General features: G+C 39.0%; 1 protein-coding gene across 7 annotated transcripts in view; it reads left to right on the top strand.

Annotated features, from left to right (window-relative positions):
* LOC106954964 (potassium voltage-gated channel subfamily C member 1-like) overlaps positions 1-20,512 on the top strand; it is a 78,362-nt gene that overhangs the window by 54,130 nt on the left and 3,720 nt on the right. The window contains exons 4-6 of one of the 7 annotated variants that reach the window (XM_015044839.1): positions 331-525; positions 1,318-1,446; positions 8,509-8,549. In XM_015044839.1, coding sequence (XP_014900325.1) covers positions 331-525; positions 1,318-1,439 — 317 coding nt within the window. In that variant the 3' untranslated portion in view covers positions 1,440-1,446; positions 8,509-8,549. Of the gene's footprint in view, positions 1-330; positions 526-1,317; positions 1,447-2,000; positions 2,022-8,508; positions 8,550-13,966; positions 16,537-20,512 lie in introns of those variants that run through there. The other 6 variants (XM_015044836.1, XM_015044840.1, XM_015044841.1 and 3 more) reach the window with 6 other exon arrangements.

The following is a 20,512-nucleotide window of genomic DNA, read 5'->3' as shown; positions in this document are numbered from 1 at the left end:
TTGTAAGTGAGTTTTGTCTTATTTCAAGTTTGCTAAGATGTTTGCTTTAGAAACTGGACAAAAATTCTTGGTAAAATTATATTTTTGCCATTTAAATTCTGAGGTATTTTATTCATGTTTTCTTTGATTTATTGTAAGAAATTAACTTAATTTTTTGTTTACATACTTTATTTCTTATGCATGGTGATGTTGAATGAAAACAAATAAAACTGGACCTGGGTTCAGCAGGCCTCCCTCCCCGCGCGTTTCCGTGACGACCTCGCTGTCGTCCGGACACACAGAAGTCCGTTTGCAGCAGTAAACCTCCGCGGTTGTGAATTTTTCTTCCAGATTCCAAGCAGAACGGCGACGCAGCCTCGGCCGCCCTGGCTAACGAGGACTGCCCCACCATCGACCAGGTGCTGAGCCCGGACGAGCGGAGCCCCATCGGGCGGGGCCCCACTCGGGAACGCTACCAGCAGGACCGAGCCTGCTTCCTACTCAACACCAGGGAATTCCGCGCCACAGATGGGAATGTGCGGAAAGGTACGTGTCGCACCAGGAGACGGATATGCGAAGTGCACTCCTCGTGTAAACACGAGCACAGAGCAAGGCGGCAGGCGCAGTAAACACGTCCCCACAGAGAAACCACGTAGAGAGCGCTGTGTGTCCAGAAGACGTAGATGAATTATTACACGTGGATGCAGATTCCAGTTCATATGGCTGCAGAAACATTAGCCCTTCTGCTCTGCTGTCTTTGTTTCCACCTCTTCATATTCACGTTGTTTTTATTTCCATCACCGCTTCGCGTCATATTTGATTTATTCCGTCTCATAATGTTGTTTTCTAACATCTTTCCTTTCATTTTGAAGACATTTTTGAACATAGCTCCAGTCATGTCCTCCATCTTTCTATGGCGTCTCCAGATCTTTCCGTCCCAGAACGTGTCACGTCCTCTCAGACTCAAAAGTGATCTGTCTTTCTCTGTCTTCTGGACTCAGACAGTTGACCATGCATTAATTTACTTCTCGTCACTTCTGTTTCTCCCTGTCTGTTTCTCTCTCCCTCTGACGTCGCCCTTTTTTCTTTTCTGACTGGCACCTCCCCCGTTTTTACCCCATTTTCATCCTTTTCCCTCCCAAACCTCCCATTAATTCCTCCCCTCTGCTTCCTCCCTTTTCCTTTTCCGCCTCACCATCCCTCCTCTTGTTTTTCCCCCCACCGCCATTCATTTAATACTGCAATCTGACCACTGCCACCGTCACCAACCTGCACCAACAAAACACTCCCTCCAAACTTTCCCCTCCCTCCCTTCTTGTTGGCAACAAACCACTGTAGAGGCAGCAGCCCTGGCTCCCAGCCCAGACTCCCCTCTGACTGAGGATTGGTATAAGATGGAGGGGTCTCTGTTACAGCAGGACCTCAATGCAAACTCCACCTCCTCCTGGATCAAACCGTAGCTCAGAGGTAACACTGAAACCAGTTAAAAAGTCACAAATAACCCAGTTCTGGCTCCCCAGGAAAGTAGCGCCCCCCCTTTTAACACAAATCATCAAAAATCACAGATACACAAATATTTCCACCCTGTTGTGTCAAAGATGCTGCAGCTGACTTGTCACTCCTCTGTGGCTGAAAGAGTTTGTCCTTAAGGTTGATGCAGAACAGCTGAGCATAACCTTAGCCCGACGTCCCGGTTGCCAAAACCTCCTGTTTGGTTCCGTGACGTCGTCTGCAACCATTTCGATACACAATGTCCAGGGTGTAAAAGAAAATGGGGTTGCAGCACAAATGATCCCAGATGTTTTGTACCTGTGTGTTTGTTTTGGTGTGAGTGTCTCTTTAACCTGCATCCTGTCATGAGTGCAGGATCGCTAAGCACATCCAGCTACTCAAGTGAATATAACCCAGTTGTTGTGTCCTGTGTTATTAACTAATCTGTAAGAAGAAAGAAAGATGAAGCGGGACGGCGGGTCACCTTGTTGTCTGATGTGCCTCTGTGTTGTTGTTGTCTCTCTCTTCAGGTTGTGTCATATCACGCGTGTGTATGTGGGCTTTTCATTCTTACGTGTTTATACACTGTGTCTCTGTCCCCCCGAGTGTCGTGTTTGTGTTGTTGTGTGGCTTTACTTCTTTTTTCCCCTTCTAATGTGTTTATTCGTGGTATTCCCAACCCCACAGACCGGCACCTTGGTAAACAACAGCACTTATTACAGCCTAATGCTGCAAACCGCTGCACAGCAGCTACAGTGGTGTGTATTCATATCTCCGTATCAAAAAATGTGTTTTATGCATGTACACAACTGTGCAAAAGTTTGAAATCAGCCTTAATTCATACATAATGGTTCATTTTTTTCACAGCTTGTGCAGCACTCAGGTTTCATATCAAATAGTTGTTGTTTTTTTGCTCTAGTTGCCTTTATTTGATAGCTAATTTGGTAATGAGAGAAAGGGGAAGACATGCAGCAAAGGTCGCCAAGGCCGGGAATCGAACCTGCGGCAGCTGCGTTGTGGACTAAGGCCTCCATATGTGCTGAACCCCTGCGCCACCACAGCAAATAGTTTTTAATATCAGACAGAGAGCTTAAAAGTAAGTAAATTTCAGGTTTTAAAGAAAAAAAGCCATAAACTTAACTGGTATCTGCATGAGGCAGTAGTAGTAACTGTCATCAGCTGCGTTTTCATTACAATCGGTATAAAAATACCAAAAATACGATAAACCAAACAGAAACCTTATTGCTGCAGCAGCAACAGCATCATGCAGATATAGAAGTAAACTGGTACAAAAAGGAACCGGTTCTGTCTGAAATATATCAGTTAAGCTTTATTTCTGTAACTCTTGGTCTGCAGAAAATACTTTACATAAGACCCTTTAACCCTTTAACACATGCACTGAAATGGGTGTCATGACTACAGAGCCCTAGAGGATATGGAGGGTTTTTCTTTTGCGTTCTCGTAATAATAACTTTCTGCTACAATATAAGGTTTTTCCATGCATGTTAATATCTCATTTGTGACATACCTAAAGTTTTATATCTTTCTCTTTAGGATTGAAATGCACCACAAACCTTTGTGCAAAATGCAAAAGTAAAGCAGGTCAAACATGAGATTTGCATCCCTTTAAGATATAAACAGAAACTTAAATAAATTGATTATCAATCAGTTTTTTTTTTTGCACCAAAGAGTTAAAAATATATAAACATGTTTTCACTGAAGCTCTTTAAATGTGTATATATTTGAAATTTGAAATTGACATTTGTGACTGTATACAAAAATAGACCAGAGTCTATCTGCTTATTGTGAGGGAACGCAAAAGAAAAATTGTCCCCCATGTCCCCGATGGGGCTCTGTAGCAGACACACCAAAGGCATGAATAACTCGGTCTGAGGACTCAAGACTTTTGCACAGTAACGTACATGTTTAACATTTTGTTGGACGTTTTTCCCCAACTTAAAAACGTTTATAATTGTGCTGTGAGTCGGTTTCCCAAGGTTCAAGGTCCCTGGGGTCAGTGGAGTCGTCCATGTCAGGGGACGGCATCTCTGGAAACATGGCACGCTGTAAAAGAGCAACGCTGCTGCATTTTTATCATCGTCTCAAAACGGCAGCATCAAAACAGAAAATGTGCGTTCATAAATCAGCTGCAACACGGCAGAGACGTCTCCCAAAGCGTGTGATGGATCTGAAATGCGACTCCCTGGACGGTGTGACTGTGTTTCAGTGCCTGGTGCAGCGCAGACCGTTATGGAAGTTAAAAAAGGCGTCCAGGCTGCACTCGGCAACTGAAACACTTACTGACCAGACAGACAAAAACGCTGCGACAGGTTTGACTAACAAGTGGCTTCATGCTGTCTAAGGTAAGCAAGCCTTCCAACTGTCCGCGCTTCTAGAGGACGCTAACAACGCTGCCATTGTAAATGGTTCTTCTGTGCAAACTGCAATTTAAGTGACACAAAAATCCCCCTTTAAAGCAAATCAGGAGCGCATTGAGGAAAATAATTACTGGACTCATTAGGACGCCACTTCAAGGCAACCTAAAGACAAATTGCACACTTTAATTTGTACCCTTAGGCTGGGGATCTATAACGGTCCTCGTTCCTTAAACTGCTGAAACTTCCTGTGCACTAAGAGAGGAGACGGCGCTTAGTGCTTTACGGTTAAAATCAACGGATTTGATCCGATTCCTGCTTACCTCCAAACCCGGAGAACCTTTTGCAGCTCGTTGTGTACGACCACAGATGTGTTTGATTCTGTTTCCTCTGATGAACCAACACAAAACTGTTGATAAATGTAAAGAGAGGAATCAGAGCTGGACACATTCCTGTCCTTCTCAGTCTCAGTCTGACTGGACGGAGAAAGACTCTGGACATCAACGTCCAAGTTCTTCCTCCGATTGGATCCTACTCCTGAACTTTGACTAGACCATTCTAGCACATTCATACCTAATAGTCAGCTTGACTACTTGACTTACTTTTCCTATTTATTGTTTCTTTTTGGTAACGTTTTATTTGAAGGGGTGTACATAATACTGACCTGACTCTGTGGTAAACATGAAGGAGTCTTCATGAATGTTTGTTGTCATGAAGGGACATTTGGTAAATTATGACACTTTTAATGAAAAGTTGCCATGTTTAAAGGACAAGTTTTAATTGAATTTTAGATTAAAAGTATATTTTTTTGCAGAATAATGCAAAATTTACACATTTAATTGACTTTTGGTGCAACTTTTAGTGCAAATAGTGCAAAGTTGATGCTGTTAATGCAACTTTCAGTGTAAATTTGAATGAGAAGTGCCATTATTTACCAAATGATGGAAACAGTCAAGCATTCATGAAGGCTCCTTCATGACGGCATCATGTCAGTCTTATTCACATCATGTTACCTTCTTTCTGCATATCCACTAATTAACCTGTGAACATGGATTTTATTGAAGTAATGATGACTGAATACTTTCGCATTTTTCACATTTTTATTTCTAAAAGTTAAAAACTTTTATTTTCACTCTTAGAGTTCAGCGCTGCTTTGTGTTGACCGATCAGAGGATTCCTGTTGCTACTTCAAAGTTTGTGGTTGTAACCTAACAAGATGAAAAAGTTACAAAAAAAAAGAGCATGAATGCTTTTTTTAAAGGAACTGTATGTGGATAAGATTCCCGTTTCTAGAAAATCAAATTTCTGAAAAGTATTTGCGTTGAGTTGAAGCGTTTTGTTTTAAAGAGGGATTGTTCTGCTCCTCCTTCCTGTGTGCATCGTTTGTGTTTTATTTGATCTTCCTGAGCGTAAGACGCCTTCCTTCCTCGGCTTCTGTGTGTTTTCTGTTCTGACTGTCGGCCATGTTGACTTCCTGTGCTCATAGCGCTGATGCATGGCTCTCAAAGGGCGACAGCCTCTTTGACTCTCCAGACCTTCATCAGGATCTCAGTCCTGTTGGTTTCAACTCTTCAGTTTCTCTTCTTCCCTCACTTTACAAATATATACAAGTTTTATTTCATTTATTGTTTTTGTGTCTGTTTATCATTTTGTTACTAACTTGGTGTGTACAGTAAAGTATGTTTTGGTGATTTGGTTTCTAACGTGAATGCTCGTTTTTATTGTGGTGACATTCGGTTTATATTTTGCCGTTTTCTGTGATTGTGATTTATTTTTTTGGATATATTTCAGTTTTGTGCAGCAGTGTCTTGTTGTTGTGTTTTTACTTCCCTTGTGTTCTTCCTGGAAGTCGGAAGGAAAATACTTCCAACATGACGGTGAAATCAGTGACTGGAAAACAAATAATCTTAACTAGACACAACTTTAGGAGCTTTTACCCTCAGAAAGTTGATGCTTGTTCAAAAACAAACTGCAAAAAAGTTCATTTTTTACCATTTCTCTTTAAGTTAAACAAAATCTCACGTTTATTCGAAGGTTTTAGTTTCAGATGCTCAACTAGTGGATCTAAATGATGTGTGTTTGTTAGCATGTCAGGCTCAGGACCCTCTGTAGCGTCACGTCGTCCTGCATGCTGTCGTCTCACTGTGTCTCTGATCCGTCTCTTCACACACCTGGCAAATATTTTGTCTGAGCCGCATTTAAGAAACGAGTCACAATCCATCAACACGATTAATATTCATACGATTAAAGCTGAAATGGGACAACGTGGCGTAACTGAGCAGTCAGTATCTTACCTACAGTAACAGATATTTTGCTATACAAAGATTTTCTCTTGTGTTTGTACCTGTTGCTCAGGTAATTATTTCATGAGACGTATCTCAGTAAGCCAACTTCAGACTCTCAGAATATTTCCTAGGGATTCTCATGTTTACTCTGAGGCTGAAAGCTTAAATAATAAAACAGAGCAGCTTTCCTGTTACCTGCTGAAAGTCTCGCTCTCTCAACAAACTTCAGACATTTTTCACACTGTGGGACAAATAGTTTAATCTTAAATTTAAAACACTTCAGTCAGCAGCCATTTTTCTCAGTGTATTTTTAGTTTTTTCTTCCTTTGACCATCATATATGACTGACTGACAGATTTTATTTAAAAAAGGTGGAGGTGAGTGTTGCAGGGCATTAATATACAGATCTGGAAAAATGAAGAGACCATTTAAAATGATCATTTCCTCTGGTTTTTACTTTTTATAGATACAAGTTTGAGTAAAATGAACATTGTTTTTTATTGCATGAACCAAAAATTTTGTATTAATTTACAGACAGTGATAAATGGTCAAAATAATGAAAACGATGCAGAGCTTTCAGTCCTCAAATAAAGCAAAGAAAACAAAATCCTATTAATTTATAAACAACAATATGAATGTTTTAACTCAGGAAGAGTTCAGGATCAGTATTTGGTGGAATAACCAGGAGGTTTTCAGTGCAGAGGGCTTTTTGTTTTTCCACGGCTGTAAATGACATGAAAGATTAGACTTAGCCAAAGTAGCATCATTTTTGTGTAATTTTTGCACCTTAAACACCAGGAAACCTGTAATGTTGATTAAAATATTCAACAATTGCATTATGCAAAAGTAGTAAAGTATAAAAATCTTTTTTGTGAACTCCGGCTCTTAAATTTGAGGTATTTTGAAAGTAATTTGCCTTTAAATGGGCCAGTTTTCATGCCGTACTTCGCTTGACTCTACATGAGGATTTTCCTTACTTCTGTCTACTCCAGGTAAAATCCTGATCGATCAGAAATACTCCACACCCAAATAAAAAAACCGAACTATCCCTTTAAGTAGACTTTAGCTTTATTTATAACTCTACAGGCTGCTGTGACCCAGATACTCCTGACAGGAGGTGGAGGGACGCGGCTGCATGTCGTCTCGTTTCTCCAGCAGGCTGTACTGTATGTACTGTATGCGCCGCTCCGGTGATCATCAGGAGAAAACTCAATACATCTAATTATGGGTAACAGGAGATAACGCCACCTTTAACAGCCAATTGACCGCATGTAGGAATGATACTGTAGATGGGCAACCCAGGGATAGAAACTGAGCAGTCAGCAAATCCTGTGGATTCCTGGCAAACATTGCAGAGCATGTCTGAAGACAGTCAGGCCTGTCATGGCGTCACATTTTACTAGATGATACATTGTTACAGAAATTATTGCGATAAACGATAATATTGTTTTGAGAACATAATGCAAAAACACATTCAAAGAGGTAGTAAACTTTAACCCTTTCATGTATGAATTATGATCCTTTACGTCAGGATGTTTTTCCCCAAAGAGTTTTTGACTTTTTTAAGGAATAAAAAAAGTGGGGAAAATTTATATTTTTAGGATTTTTTTCTAGGTGATCAGTTGTAATTTTCTCTTATTTGGAAAATACATCAGTAGTATTGGTCTTACTTTGTCACAATGTTCTGTCCTTTACAGTAGGAGGGGGGACTGGAGTTGCGTTTTCATATGTCGGCCATATTGGATTTAACAAAAATATTCTTGCACTTGCAGCGGATGGCCAGTAGTTGGCGGTGTGCTGTATGAGGCACTAGGGTCCATTTCAGTGGTCTGTGTGCATTTCTAACATAAGAACAGAAGAAAAAGGCTTAAAGATGGCCGTTCGCTGCAGTGATTTATGGTTTGACATGATTACTGTGACAGGCATGTATATACTTATATGTAGTTTACCTAGGCTACAGTAAAATCAAAAAGTCAATTAATCACATGATAAAATAAATTGAAGGACGATTTTGTTTATAAAAGACTTCAGAATTATTTTTATTTGTTGTTTTATTTATTTTGGATATTTAAAATATCTTCCAATTCCAGTGTTAAATGTTCATTCAAATTTAAAGTTTATTGATCTTTTAGAATGTGCTCTTGCATTATTATTTTCCTTTTATCATTATATTCCTTAAAAACGGTCTCCAAACAATAAGATTATAGTTTACCGTCCAGTGAAATTTGTGATGGTGACAGGCTTCGTTAGGTATTTTGAAGTCATGTTGGTAAACAGGCTGGACACAATATTTGCTCCTCTTCCTCCTCCTCCTCTTCCTCTTCCTCTACATAACCTGCTCCTCCTGTGATTAACACTCATTCTTCATCCCATCCCCAGGCCGCCACTGCAGTGCAAGTGTAACTAAAGTCTGACTCTAGGTAGGTACCTGCTCCCTCCTTAGTGTAAATGAAGTGTGACTTTGGGCAGGAATTATGTCATCATCGCTGAATGCGGTGACGGCCAGGCTCCTCGTTTCCCCTGACGGCCTGCAGCGGCTCACACACCTCCAGCTTTCAGCCTCATTTCATTCTCACACTGCAAAAACGCTAAATATTACCAACTTATTCCTGTCTAGTTCCTAATACACTTGAAATAAGACAAAGTAACTTAAAAGTTTTTTGTTTTTTTCCCCCTAGAAAATAGGGGCTTAAGTAAATAATTCTTTATTATTAATGAAAACGTTCTTGTTCCATTGGCAAATAAATTAACTCATAACAGGGGAAAAACGTTTTGTCATAAGTGAAATAATCTGCCAGTTGAACTAGAACTGGGTTGCTAGGTAACGGCTGGGGTTGCTAGGTAACGGCTGGGCTTGGCTGGGGTTGCTAGGTAATGGCGCCAGTGGAACTAGAAATTTTTCGCCAATATTAAGGAATTATTTACCTAAAATCAGCCTCTATATCGAGCTGCAGAGCTACTTTTAAGTTAGTTTGTCTTATTTCAAATGTACTCAGATATTTTCTCTATAAACTAAACCAAAAATACTTGGTAAGATTTTGTGTTTTGCAGTGCATGGATTAAAAAAAACCCCAAATAAACAACTAAAAATCCTGCAGAATTCAAATCATAGACTCCTGAATGATCTCCATCTCTCTTCTTTCTCGATTCATATTTTTAAGTGAAGCCTGAAGGCTGCCAGTTTCCACCGTCTGTTTTTCTTCTGTTTGGGTCGAAATGTTCACGAAGCTCTGACGTGTTTGGATTTGATCCGGTACCGAGTGACAACACAAACGTCAAACTAAGCACTGAAATCCAAGACGCCTCGGATTATTAGATTTATGTGACGAAATCTTACAGGTGCATCTCAGTAAATTAAAATATAATTGAAAATTTAGGGTCATTTAGAATCCTTCTCATTTTAATGTTTCTTCTCTGCTGAATTTTTGTGTAAATTTGCTGTTCAATACTTTATGCTGCCCATCTGGGTTTTTCTCAATGGGATGGTCCCAGTGGAATAATAAAAAATATACATATTAGAGTGACATATTGCAAGCATGTATTTATGTTCATTAAAGAAAAAACAGCTTACAGCTGATGAAAACCCAAAGTTCTGCATAGAAAACTGCTGACTTGATAAGGAGGAAAAGCCACAAATATTACAGAATAGAAATAAGATTTCTATTCACAGAGTGTTATATTCAAGCACATTGATAAAAAGTTAAGTGGAAGGAAAAAATGTGTCTAAAGAACAACTTCTTTCCAGAAGGTAAAGTCCCAGCATGCAGCAGAAGCTAATGAAGCCAGACTCTGAGGATCTCCTCCATGTCATGCTGCACTGACGCAGTAATCTGAGCAGAAGGATCCCAGACTGAGATCATTTCAACTGGTTAAACTGCTCTTTTGGATTTTCATTGGCTGTGAGCTACAATCTCTCAAACAAACAGAAATCTCAACCTGTGTGCTCTGAATTCATGTAACGGCTCTAATGAGGGAAATCAACATTTCAGTGATATTCTAATTTATTGAGATAAACCTGCAGAGACGTAGAGAGCTGGGTGAGAGGCACAAAGCTCTAAAACCTATAGATGTTGAGTTAACTTCAGTTTTTGACGTCATGAAAAAACCTCGCTAATCTGCAATGGATGGAATAAAAACCAGAAGAAGGAGAACCGAAACCTGGTTCTGTTGCTCAGCAGCAGTTCTGGCAGCGAAGTGAGCGTCTGCTCTCTGTGAAGCTTTCACTGCCGCCGGCCAGCGATGCTCAGATTGCAGCTGCTGCGGTTCGGCTACAAATGGATGAAAACACTCCTGTCCATTTGCTGAGCTCTGCACTTCTGAACATTTTGACCTGGATGACTGCTTCCAGTGAAACAGGAGAAGAAGTGTTGCACAAACAGACGCCGTTTCCTCAGGTGAAACATTTAGCCGAGTGCAGAAAGCCTCACAGGTCAGCTTCACTGGATTGCAGCGACGACTAAAGGCGACGATGTTTTAGTCTTTAAAACAAGGACAAAATAAATGCAGCATCTGAATACACACTCACGGCCACTTTATTAGGTACACCTCGATAGTACCGGGTTGGATTCAGAGCTGCTTTAATCCTTCATGGCAGAGATTCAACGAGGTACTGGAGACATTCCTCAGAATCTGGTCCATGTTGACATGATGGCATCATCCAGTTGCTGTACATCCAGGATGTGAATCTGCCGTTCCTCCACATCCCAAAGGTTCTCCGATTGAGATCTGGTGACTGTGGAGTTCAGTGAACTCATTGTTCAACAAACCAGTCTGAGATGATTTATGACATGGTGCATTATCCTGCTGGAAGTAGCCATCAGAGGATGGTCCACTGTGGTCATAAAGGGATGGACATGGTCAGCAGCAACACTCAGGTCGACATGATGCTCAGTTGGTACTAATGGGTCCAAGTGCCAGGAAAATATCCCCACACCACTGCACCACCAGCAGCCTGAACCGTCGATACCAGACAGGATGGATCCAGGCTTCATGTCGTCGATGCCAAATTCTGACCCATCATCCAACCAGATCAGGCAACGTTTCTCCATCTTCTGTCCGTTTTGCTGAGCCTGTGTGAGTCGCTGCCTCAGTTTCCTGTTGTTAGCTGACAGGAGCGGCGGCGGAGTGGCCGTCTGCTGCTGTAGCCCAGCCGCCTCCAGGCTCAACATGTTGAGTCTTCAGAGATGCTCTGCTGCAGGCCTCGGTTGTAACCAATGGTTATTTCAGTTACTGTTCTATCAGCTCCATCCAGTCTGGCCGTTCACCTCTGACCTCTGCGTTCGCGCCTGCAGATCTGTTGCTCACTGAATGTTTTCTCTTTTCGGACCCTCCTCTGTAAACCCCAGAGATCAGCAGTTTCTGAAATACTCAGACCAGCCCGACCTTTCTGACGCTCGGTTTGACCTGCAGCGGATCGTCTCGCCCAGGTTTACCTGCCTAAAGGCGTCGAGTTGCTGCCATGTGATTGGCTGATTCCACATTCGCGTTAATGAGCAGTTGGACAGGTGTACCTAATAAAGTGGTTAGTGTTTTTACATAAAAGTTTTAGCAGTTTTTCATACTATGAGTGTTTTTCTTCCTGTCCTTTCTCCTCCTCATTCTACTCAGCATGTTGCATGCTCGCTGTTGTTTTTAAAATAATTATCTGGACACAAAACATTCGTTCATCTGTCTGTTCTCATTCAGACTGCTTTCATAAAGTCAGATTAACTTCTGCAAAACAGCCTGAGCCAAGAAAATTCAGTGTCTTTATACTGCATCTGTAGGAATTAACTTATAACTTAATAAATAGTGTATGATAAGAAATAAACTAACAAAAATAGAATCAAAATACAAACACTGAAGGAAACGACGTGTTGTCCAAAGTGGTGGAGCTTAATTCAGGTTCATTTTATTTTTACTCGTTTGCTTCTGAACAGGAAGACACACAGGGCGTCATCTGCTGCGTGCTCCTTGTTGTCCGTCTGGCTATGTGATGGTTGGAGGTTTATTTAATGCCACTGGAAATCATTAAATCTCCTAATTTAGCAGTAAAGCTCCAGCCATTATATGTGTGTGAGCTGTTCATTGGTAGATTTCTACCAATGGTGTTTTTTCACTTCCTCTGATGCAACAACACGCCGTTAGCACGGCCCTTTGTTCTCTGTGGCGCCGCCCTGCAGGGAAAACTCAGCATCTGCATGCTGTGGCTCACACCCACATACAGTGGGAAAGGACACTGAGGACGCTGCATAAGTCTTAAACTCACCAACAAGTCGCTTGCGCAGCTGGATTTAGTTTTCGTGTCATTTCCCACTGTAGCCAAATTACGAAGAGATCTGGTTACAGGGAACGGTCACAGCAGGAAACGCTTTTTTTCTTTTTTTTTTTACGTTGGCCATCTGAAGTTTGCATGAATGAAAAGCAAACGCAACGGGTCCACGGTTAGATTGACAGCGGCGCTCAGTGGGACACGACTAACGAGACACAAAGTCATTTTAAACGTGAAAATGTGATTTTTTCCACCTTTTATGTGACGTTTATTCTGCACAGTTCAAATGAAAACCTGTTAATGAAAATTTTAAAAATGGTGCAGTGACCTGTTAATCTAATTATCCTGATGCAAACCTTATTTTGTTAAAAAGTTACAAAGCATAAAATAACCAACCAAAATGGAGGAGCAGTGTTGCAGGACAGAAATCTTTTTTTTTTTTTTTTTTTTTTGCAGTGAAAGCGTCCAGGTAAAACCTCCACACAGCTGCTGGGATCCAGCGACAAAATGTAACTTTTGTGATAATGCCATTAATGGGTTTTACATTGCTTTTTAAATAAGTTAACATTTTTAGTCAAAAGCAAACATTTTTACAGTCGTTATATTGTTTTATTATCATTTGAACTTTGTCTGACTACCAGAAAACTAAATAGTTTTATAAATCCACCTGCCAGGTGTGAAACTGTAAGTTTAGGACAGAAACACGGTGGTGGCAGCATCATTCCTATAAATATTAATAACTTTCTGATCCGTTCCACAAACCAATCAGCTGTGATGTGAAGGCTTGAAGAATGAAGATGAAGGCCGATTTAAAAAGAAAAAAGAACAGAAAAGATGGCGATGAAGGAAATAAAACTTAAGTTGAAAGAAAACACAAGAAGGTCTCTGGGATCGCCACCAGAGGAACAGATTAGTAGAACTTTTTCAGATTTTTTCAAATCATTTTCCACCTACAAAATTATATTTTACTTCCTAAGAGAATTTTTTAATCTTAATCTGAAACATTACAGGATAAACGTCACATCAGAGGAGGAAAATGTTTAATAAAGCATTTATTATATTTAAAAACGGACTTTTCACACTGTTGAGGTCGACAGATCTGTTCCAGAGAAGCTTCATGTGGTCAACTCCTTCTCTACATGGATGATTTGCTCTTCTATATTTGTGTTCAACTGTTTCCTTCAGGCTGAATCCGCCTAAAACACCTGAAGAAGAAACAGTTTGGGTGATTTATGCAGTGGGCCTACAATTGGTGTCAAGTCTCTAAAAATCTGTAAATTTTGTGCTTTGTGTTTTTGAAAAGAAAAAGAAAAAAATTACATGTCATAACTCGCATTTTCTTGTTTTGTCTTGTCTGTCCTGTCTCTGTCTGTCTGTGTGTCCTTTCTGTTTTTTTCTTGTTTTCTTTTTAAACATGTTTCTACTTATTTCTGCTTTTCATTATGTGCTTCTTCTCTTTTGACTTTATAAACTACATGCTCATGTTTCCAATCTGTGCCAACCAAACTACAATCATCTTTACGCACACGTTTCATCTTTGATTTTCTTTTGCACGCGTCCAAACTGAATCGTTTTTGGGTCATAAAGCGACCGGCCAGGAGAAATCCCGTAGTCTCAATAACATATCTGGAGTGGCGGGTTCGTCTCTGCGCCTCGCTCCCATCACTAGTCCCCCGTTTGAGAACTATGAGACGCCGGGGCAACTGCGCCGCTGCCGCTCCCCCATCCCCTCCATTTTGTAGCGGATCCTCGCGATTGGACGCCAGAGAAACGCGGTGGATTCGTTACGGATCACGCTGAAACTTCCCTTTGCATTATAATATATTGTGCAAACAAAAATAGCAATAATGTTAAATGAACTTGAACGTAGAGTGACTTCTGTTTGTGATGCATGCATCAGGCGTGCAGATGGGTTAAAGTACAAAATGTAGCTTTAAAGGAAGTTATTGTAAACTATCAGATGATTCGTTAAAATATTGAGATTGGTTTAAAAAATAGCCTCACAGGTTCAAGGAAAAAAAAACAAACACGCTGATATTTTAGAAGTAAAATTTGTAGATAGACATCCATTTTGTGTTGTGAACCAAACAAAACTAAGCTAGCATCTCCAGAAAACGTTCATTTAGCCAAAGAAAAGAGTCTTTGTTCGTAGATTACTTTGATGTTAGCAGTTTTCTGCATTCGTCGTTTGTGACTAATGATGTAAGACGATAGTAGAAAACATCACGGTTAGCTCTTTGTTTCACTGTTAGCATCCTGTCATCATAGGGCACATAAGTGGAAAGTTTAAATAGCGACTTAAAGCAATGTGTAGCTAAAAAGAGAGATGCCATGGTGAAAATTAAGATTATAAACCGGCTTCATCTTAATACACCGGGAACAGAATCCTGCATATGCAAATATTACCCTGGATTCAGCCGGAAAAGGTCCATTCTGTCATTTTACTGACGTATAAAAATGAAGATTTGTGCAAAACGAGTTCATCAGGAAAACATTCTTACCAATTACAGAAAACCAGGATAATGTAGATTTTTTTTCCAGATAGCAGTGGCTAATCAGGCCGAGCTAACGCTGCGTTCACACCCAACACGTTTAAAGTATCAAAACGTTTCTTGTTGGACGGTTTGCACAAGTGCAAACATTCATGCTGCGTTCACACTGAGCGCGGTTTGAGCATCAGGCCCTTCAAGTTCACATTCAAAGTCAAAATCGCTCTAGACGCTCGTTGGAGCGAGCCGTTGTTTTCCCGTTCTCTTTATGGTAGATGAAACTGAGTGGTATCAAAATGCTGCATAGTGAAAGTTTCTGCAGTCGTAACTGAGGCTCAGATGTCTTTGCTCAACATTAATGTTCAGTTTCTATTGAACAAACCGCGATAGCAGCTGATAACGGCCCGACGCGTTGGAGCCTCTCGCCTTTTTTCCTTCTCCTGGTTACTTTGAACAATGGAGGATGAAATACTGAGAGTATCGAGGTTTTATTTCCTTAAATCAACAGAATGTAGTTGTTGGGCGCGTGTTTAAATTTACCAGATAATTCAAAGGTATTGAGAGTTTGGAGAGTTTCACAGCTGGGTGTTGATTTCGTCTCGCCCGAGTCCAGTTCGATGACCTTCTGACCCGCGGCGTGTCTCCTGGCAGGACACCCCCTACTGGCCACTACGTCACACAGCAGAGTCTCTCTGATTGGTTGATTGGTTGACGCTCCAAGGTCAGATTGTCCAACTCCAAACGCTCAGCGCTGGATGCGCCGCGGCTCCACATAGCAGCAGCATGGCTGTTAGCTAGAGCTACACTTGTTTTGACAACAGCAGCTACAGCAGAGCCCCAGGATGCTGCCGCAAATACTTCAGACCGTCTCTAAGGATCCACTTAACTTCCTGTTTTAACAGATCAAACACCAAATGTACCTTAAAATGCATTAATATAACGTAATATCTTCCATTTCTCTGCTCTTGGGTGCAGCCAGTCAGCTGCAAGTTTCCCAAGCTGCATTTTATTTAGAATATTTTGGATATGCTCATAAAGAAAAAGAAAATTAAATCAGCAAATTAAGGATTTTTCTCAAATAATTTGGAGTTATGATCCACAGAAAAATCATCAGCAGGTCCCTGCAGCCACGTTTTCACAACTTTATTTACTTAATGACAGGAAATGACTGAATGGACCTTTGGGGGGAAAAAATCATTTTCTGGTAAGAGATATAAATGAAATATTGAATATTTCCTCGTTTATTTTAAAAAAAAATAAACTCAGTGCAATGTATTTAAAAAGCTCCTAACAAACTAATTTTTAGAAAGCCAAATTGAACGACTTTAACTACGAAGTTTAAATAAAAACAAGCACTTTACTAACAGTCGGTGTCGATTACTAACCGTTAACGTTTGCATGTCGGCGTGAGGAATGAAATCTGTGGGAACGAGCCGCCCCATCGAACACGCTTCGCTTAGCGTTTGTTTCACACCATGATTGTTCGTTTCTTTACTCAGGTTCTCTTTTGCTTTAAATGTTTTTCTAAAATTATCAAATCATCTTTTTTTCCCTCATTTTGCTGAAAATAATCAACACATTTTGCTTTTAAAACCAAGATAAACATCTTTCTGTGTATATTTTTCATGTTTGTACATTCTGTGTTGAGCAACAGATCAGCAAAAAAAAGTGGAAAAAATGTCACATTCACATATGCAATAAATGTGCAATATTTCTGTCATGCTGGAAAAAACATGTAAATATGCAGATATATTTTTACCCTAAAAACTTGTTCGCATGTTTCAGCTCCTCTGGATGTAAGTAGAAGTGCTCAGATCTGATGTTGTGGTAGCCGTCTGAAATGGTTTTAGGTTGGAAAAAGTTTGATATTTTCCTTTTTTTCTGCTGCATTTCACTGTAAACGTCCACACTGCTGCTGTAAGAAGAACAAACTAAAATCAGATCTGATTTAGGTTCACATGTGTAAAATTCGTCTGCTTGTTTCGGTGTTGCTGAATCCTGGCACCAGTTTTTAAATCCACGTGCTTCCAAAGAACTGAAACTAAATGAGTCTCATGTGAACAGATGGATGTTTGTTTTAATCGCCAGTTGACTGGAAGTGAGTTGTGATGTGAACAGAAACGGATTATTTAGAACATTTTTCACACATAGATTTAACATTTTAATGTAAAAAAAAAGAAAAAAGGTTGCAGTATTGTAATGTTTTCTGAACACTTGTCATTCAGCATGCTGAGCAGATTTTCAGATTTGTTGTGTACAGTAAGAACCTAAACTCTGGCAGTGAGGAGGAACGCACCAGGACCAAACTGAGATTCGGCTCAAAACATTTGTTAGGATCATTTCTCTCTTTTTCTGCTGCTTTTCTTTGCTTGGCTCCTCGTTAACCCTTTTAGCCTCCCTTACATCTTGTCTAATCATAAAGGGAGGCTATTATATTCTGTGGATTATACTTTATCATTTACAGAAAAATAAGAAGGAATATTTTTGTGGACTGATGTAACTGAAGGGATCAAATAATGTCTTTATTTTGCACAGTTTTCCTGATATAAATGCTGTATTTGTGTTTTAGTCACAGTTATCTTCTGTTAAATCATATTTGACCTAAAGTTGAATCAAACAGAAACAGGCCTTCCTGTGCCTCCAGGAAGTCCCTTAGACCCTGATGTCAATTTAGATGCAAAATGCGGCTAGATTTAATTAGCTGAACCTTTAAAGAAGCACTTATTACGGAAAATGTACATGTGAGTTATTTGAATTTAGTCGTACTGATTATGTTTAAAATTTTCATATGCAGCTCTGGAAAAATTAAGAGACGACTCAAAATGATCAGTTTCTCTGATTTTACTTTTTATAGGTTTATATTTGAGTAAAATGAACTTTGATCTTTTATTCTATGAACTACTGACAACATGTCTGCAAAATTCAAAGTAAAAAGTTAGTTTTTATCTGCAGGAAATGAGAAATGGTGAAAATAATGAAAAAGCTGCAGAGCTTTCAGACCTGAAATAATGCAGAGAAAACAATTTAATATTCATTTAGAAACAACAATATTAATGTTTTAGCCCAGAAATCAGTATTTGGTGGAAAAACCAGGAGGTTTTCAATGAGCTTCAGTGCATTTTTTCCCACAGCTGTTTATTATTTTTACCTGATGTTATTGATAAACAGTTCTTGTCAACAAAAACAGTCTGAATATCCGCAGACAGAATTGGAATAAATGTAATGCAGATTATTGAATAGTTTCTTGCAAAACTACTTTAAGTCTTTGAAAATGTAAACTATTTTTGTGATAAAAATTCATGCATAACTTTTCAGTGGAACAAAAAATATTCTTTTTTTTCATGCATATTTATTCCCCCTTTTATTACTTTACCCCTAAATAAAATCCAGTAAAAACCTTAAGATGTCACTCAACAAGTAAACAGGATCAGTCTGTGTATAAATAATATAACTAACATTTATTTTATTTCAGTTAAACTCTGCAGTGACAGAAATACCACATTTTGTACAAAAGTGTAATGTTGGGAACTCTAAACTAAAATAACTATTAATTACAACAGAGGAGAATATTTTGATCAGGTGATTTCATCAGTTAGAATAGATTAATGCCTTTAAGGATTTTTAAAATGTACAGACTCAAAGATCCATGTATAAAAGCCATATAAATTATCTGCAATAGATTACTAATTATTGTCATAAACATATCAGATCACAAAACTTGTTCCCACTGAATTTTGAATATTGTTTTAGTTCACGTGTCAAACTGAAGGCGCGGGGGCCAAATGTGGCCCGCCGTAGCTTTTTCTGTGGCCCTCTAGACTCCAGATTACATCAAAAGTCTCCAGTTTTTCACAAATCCTGAAAATTTACACAAAATCAACAGATTCCCACATTTTTTCTGATTTTACTGCAAATTTTTCTCAAAATTCATCAAAAACTTTGGATTTAATTGACTGCTACCTCAGCTTTACTTGATGTCAATACGGCGAGTATAAAAATTCACATTTAACATCACACATCAGCGCAAATATAAAAATTCCTTACAAATATTTCTAAATTAGCAAAACAAAATCTGTGATTTTGATTCCAAAAAGCCATAAAAAACAAAACCCTGATCAGTGATAGCTTAATTATAAGAAACACTGATTGGATGCTGAAACAAACAGCTATTTATTAATATCAATCCCAGAATGTATTGATAAAATGGGCTTTATCAATACATTCTGGCACCACCGGCCCTTTAAGAACAGTCAGATTTTTGATTTGGCTCAAAATGAAACTGAGTTTGATGCTCCTGTTCTAGTTGCAATTTGGATTTATTAAAAAAATCAAATGTACTACTTTCAAAAAGTTAGATGTAACTTGGTGAAGAAGACCAATCACCAGCTGATATTATTTTGCCATGATGGCGTCTGTGTGGAACAATGGCAGCTGTTGGACGACGTTTTAATGGCCGTGGTGCTGAAAGTGAGTGATGTAAATAAAGTTCCTTCTGTGATTCTAAAACAACATAAATAAACAACAAGTTTCCAAAAATTTACGCCTTCAGTATGTCAAACCTAGGAGCAATTTTCCAGTGATAAAAAATGGTGAAAATAAGACATTTTATTGCATATAATAAAATAATAGATTCATAGATAATGTAACTAGATCTAGAACGCTGTTTTAAGAAGTGACATTACAATCAGTTTTAAATCAAAACACAAAATGAATATATGTAATGTAAAATCTATATAAAAGTATAATTATATAGCTTTATAGAACTTAAAAATATTTTTTCCTCTGGAGAGCTCATTGTTTTAGTGTATTCATTACAGATAAAAACATCACAAACTCAATAATTTCACTGGATTTGCTGTAAAACTTTTGTTTCATTTGACTGCTGCTTTGTTGGTAAACATGTTTACAGTTGATTTTTCATTAAAATTCTGTTTTAAACCATTTATGGTTGGTATTTTTAATGCAAAAGTTGGGCTTGATTGTAATGTGATTATTGAAAACATGATGTTTTTCCAACCTGTTTATTATTTTACTGGCCTGCTGGAGGTTTAAGGTGACATCACTCCACGCCTCGTCCTGTGGAAAAATGAAGAGCACACAGAAGAAGTTAAAAAGCAGCTGCAGCAACGGATGATGTCTGGGTTTAATGAAACAACATTCATTTTCCTTGATTTCATCAAGGAAAATCCTTCAGAAATGTTTTATCATTTTGTGTCTTAGCACCAGCTCCCATCTGTAAATTAGATGTTTAGCACCAATTAAAGGCACAATTTAGAACGTGAAGAAGTCAAACTCACCATAAATGCTAAGGTACAAAATGACTGGGGCTAAATTTACTGTTGTATTTTACTAAATGTTTACTTTTTCTTTGAAAAGTGAAACCATTTCTGGATGTTTCTGAACAACAGTTTTGCAAACACATGCAGGTCAAGCAGCACCAAATCACAGCTGAGCTCTCGAATGCTGTTCAGTCTGGGAAAAGTCAGTTTTCCATGTTTTTGTAATGTTTCCATTTCATGATTTTGCTGTTTAAGACGAACCAACCATTGCAGCAATTTAAGTGTTTGTTGTGTGTTGTTGAAGCATTTTATTTCAATTTGTTCACTTCATTCTGACACAGTTAAACTGCAGTTGACAGGTAATG

This window comes from Poecilia latipinna, unplaced genomic scaffold (genome assembly GCF_001443285.1).
Source record: "Poecilia latipinna isolate Pla-1442-1.1 unplaced genomic scaffold, P_latipinna-1.0 Scaffold693, whole genome shotgun sequence".
NCBI lineage: Eukaryota > Metazoa > Chordata > Actinopteri > Cyprinodontiformes > Poeciliidae > Poecilia > Poecilia latipinna.
Note: the sequence above shows the minus strand (reverse complement) of the source record. Positions and strands in the feature narration are given on the sequence as shown.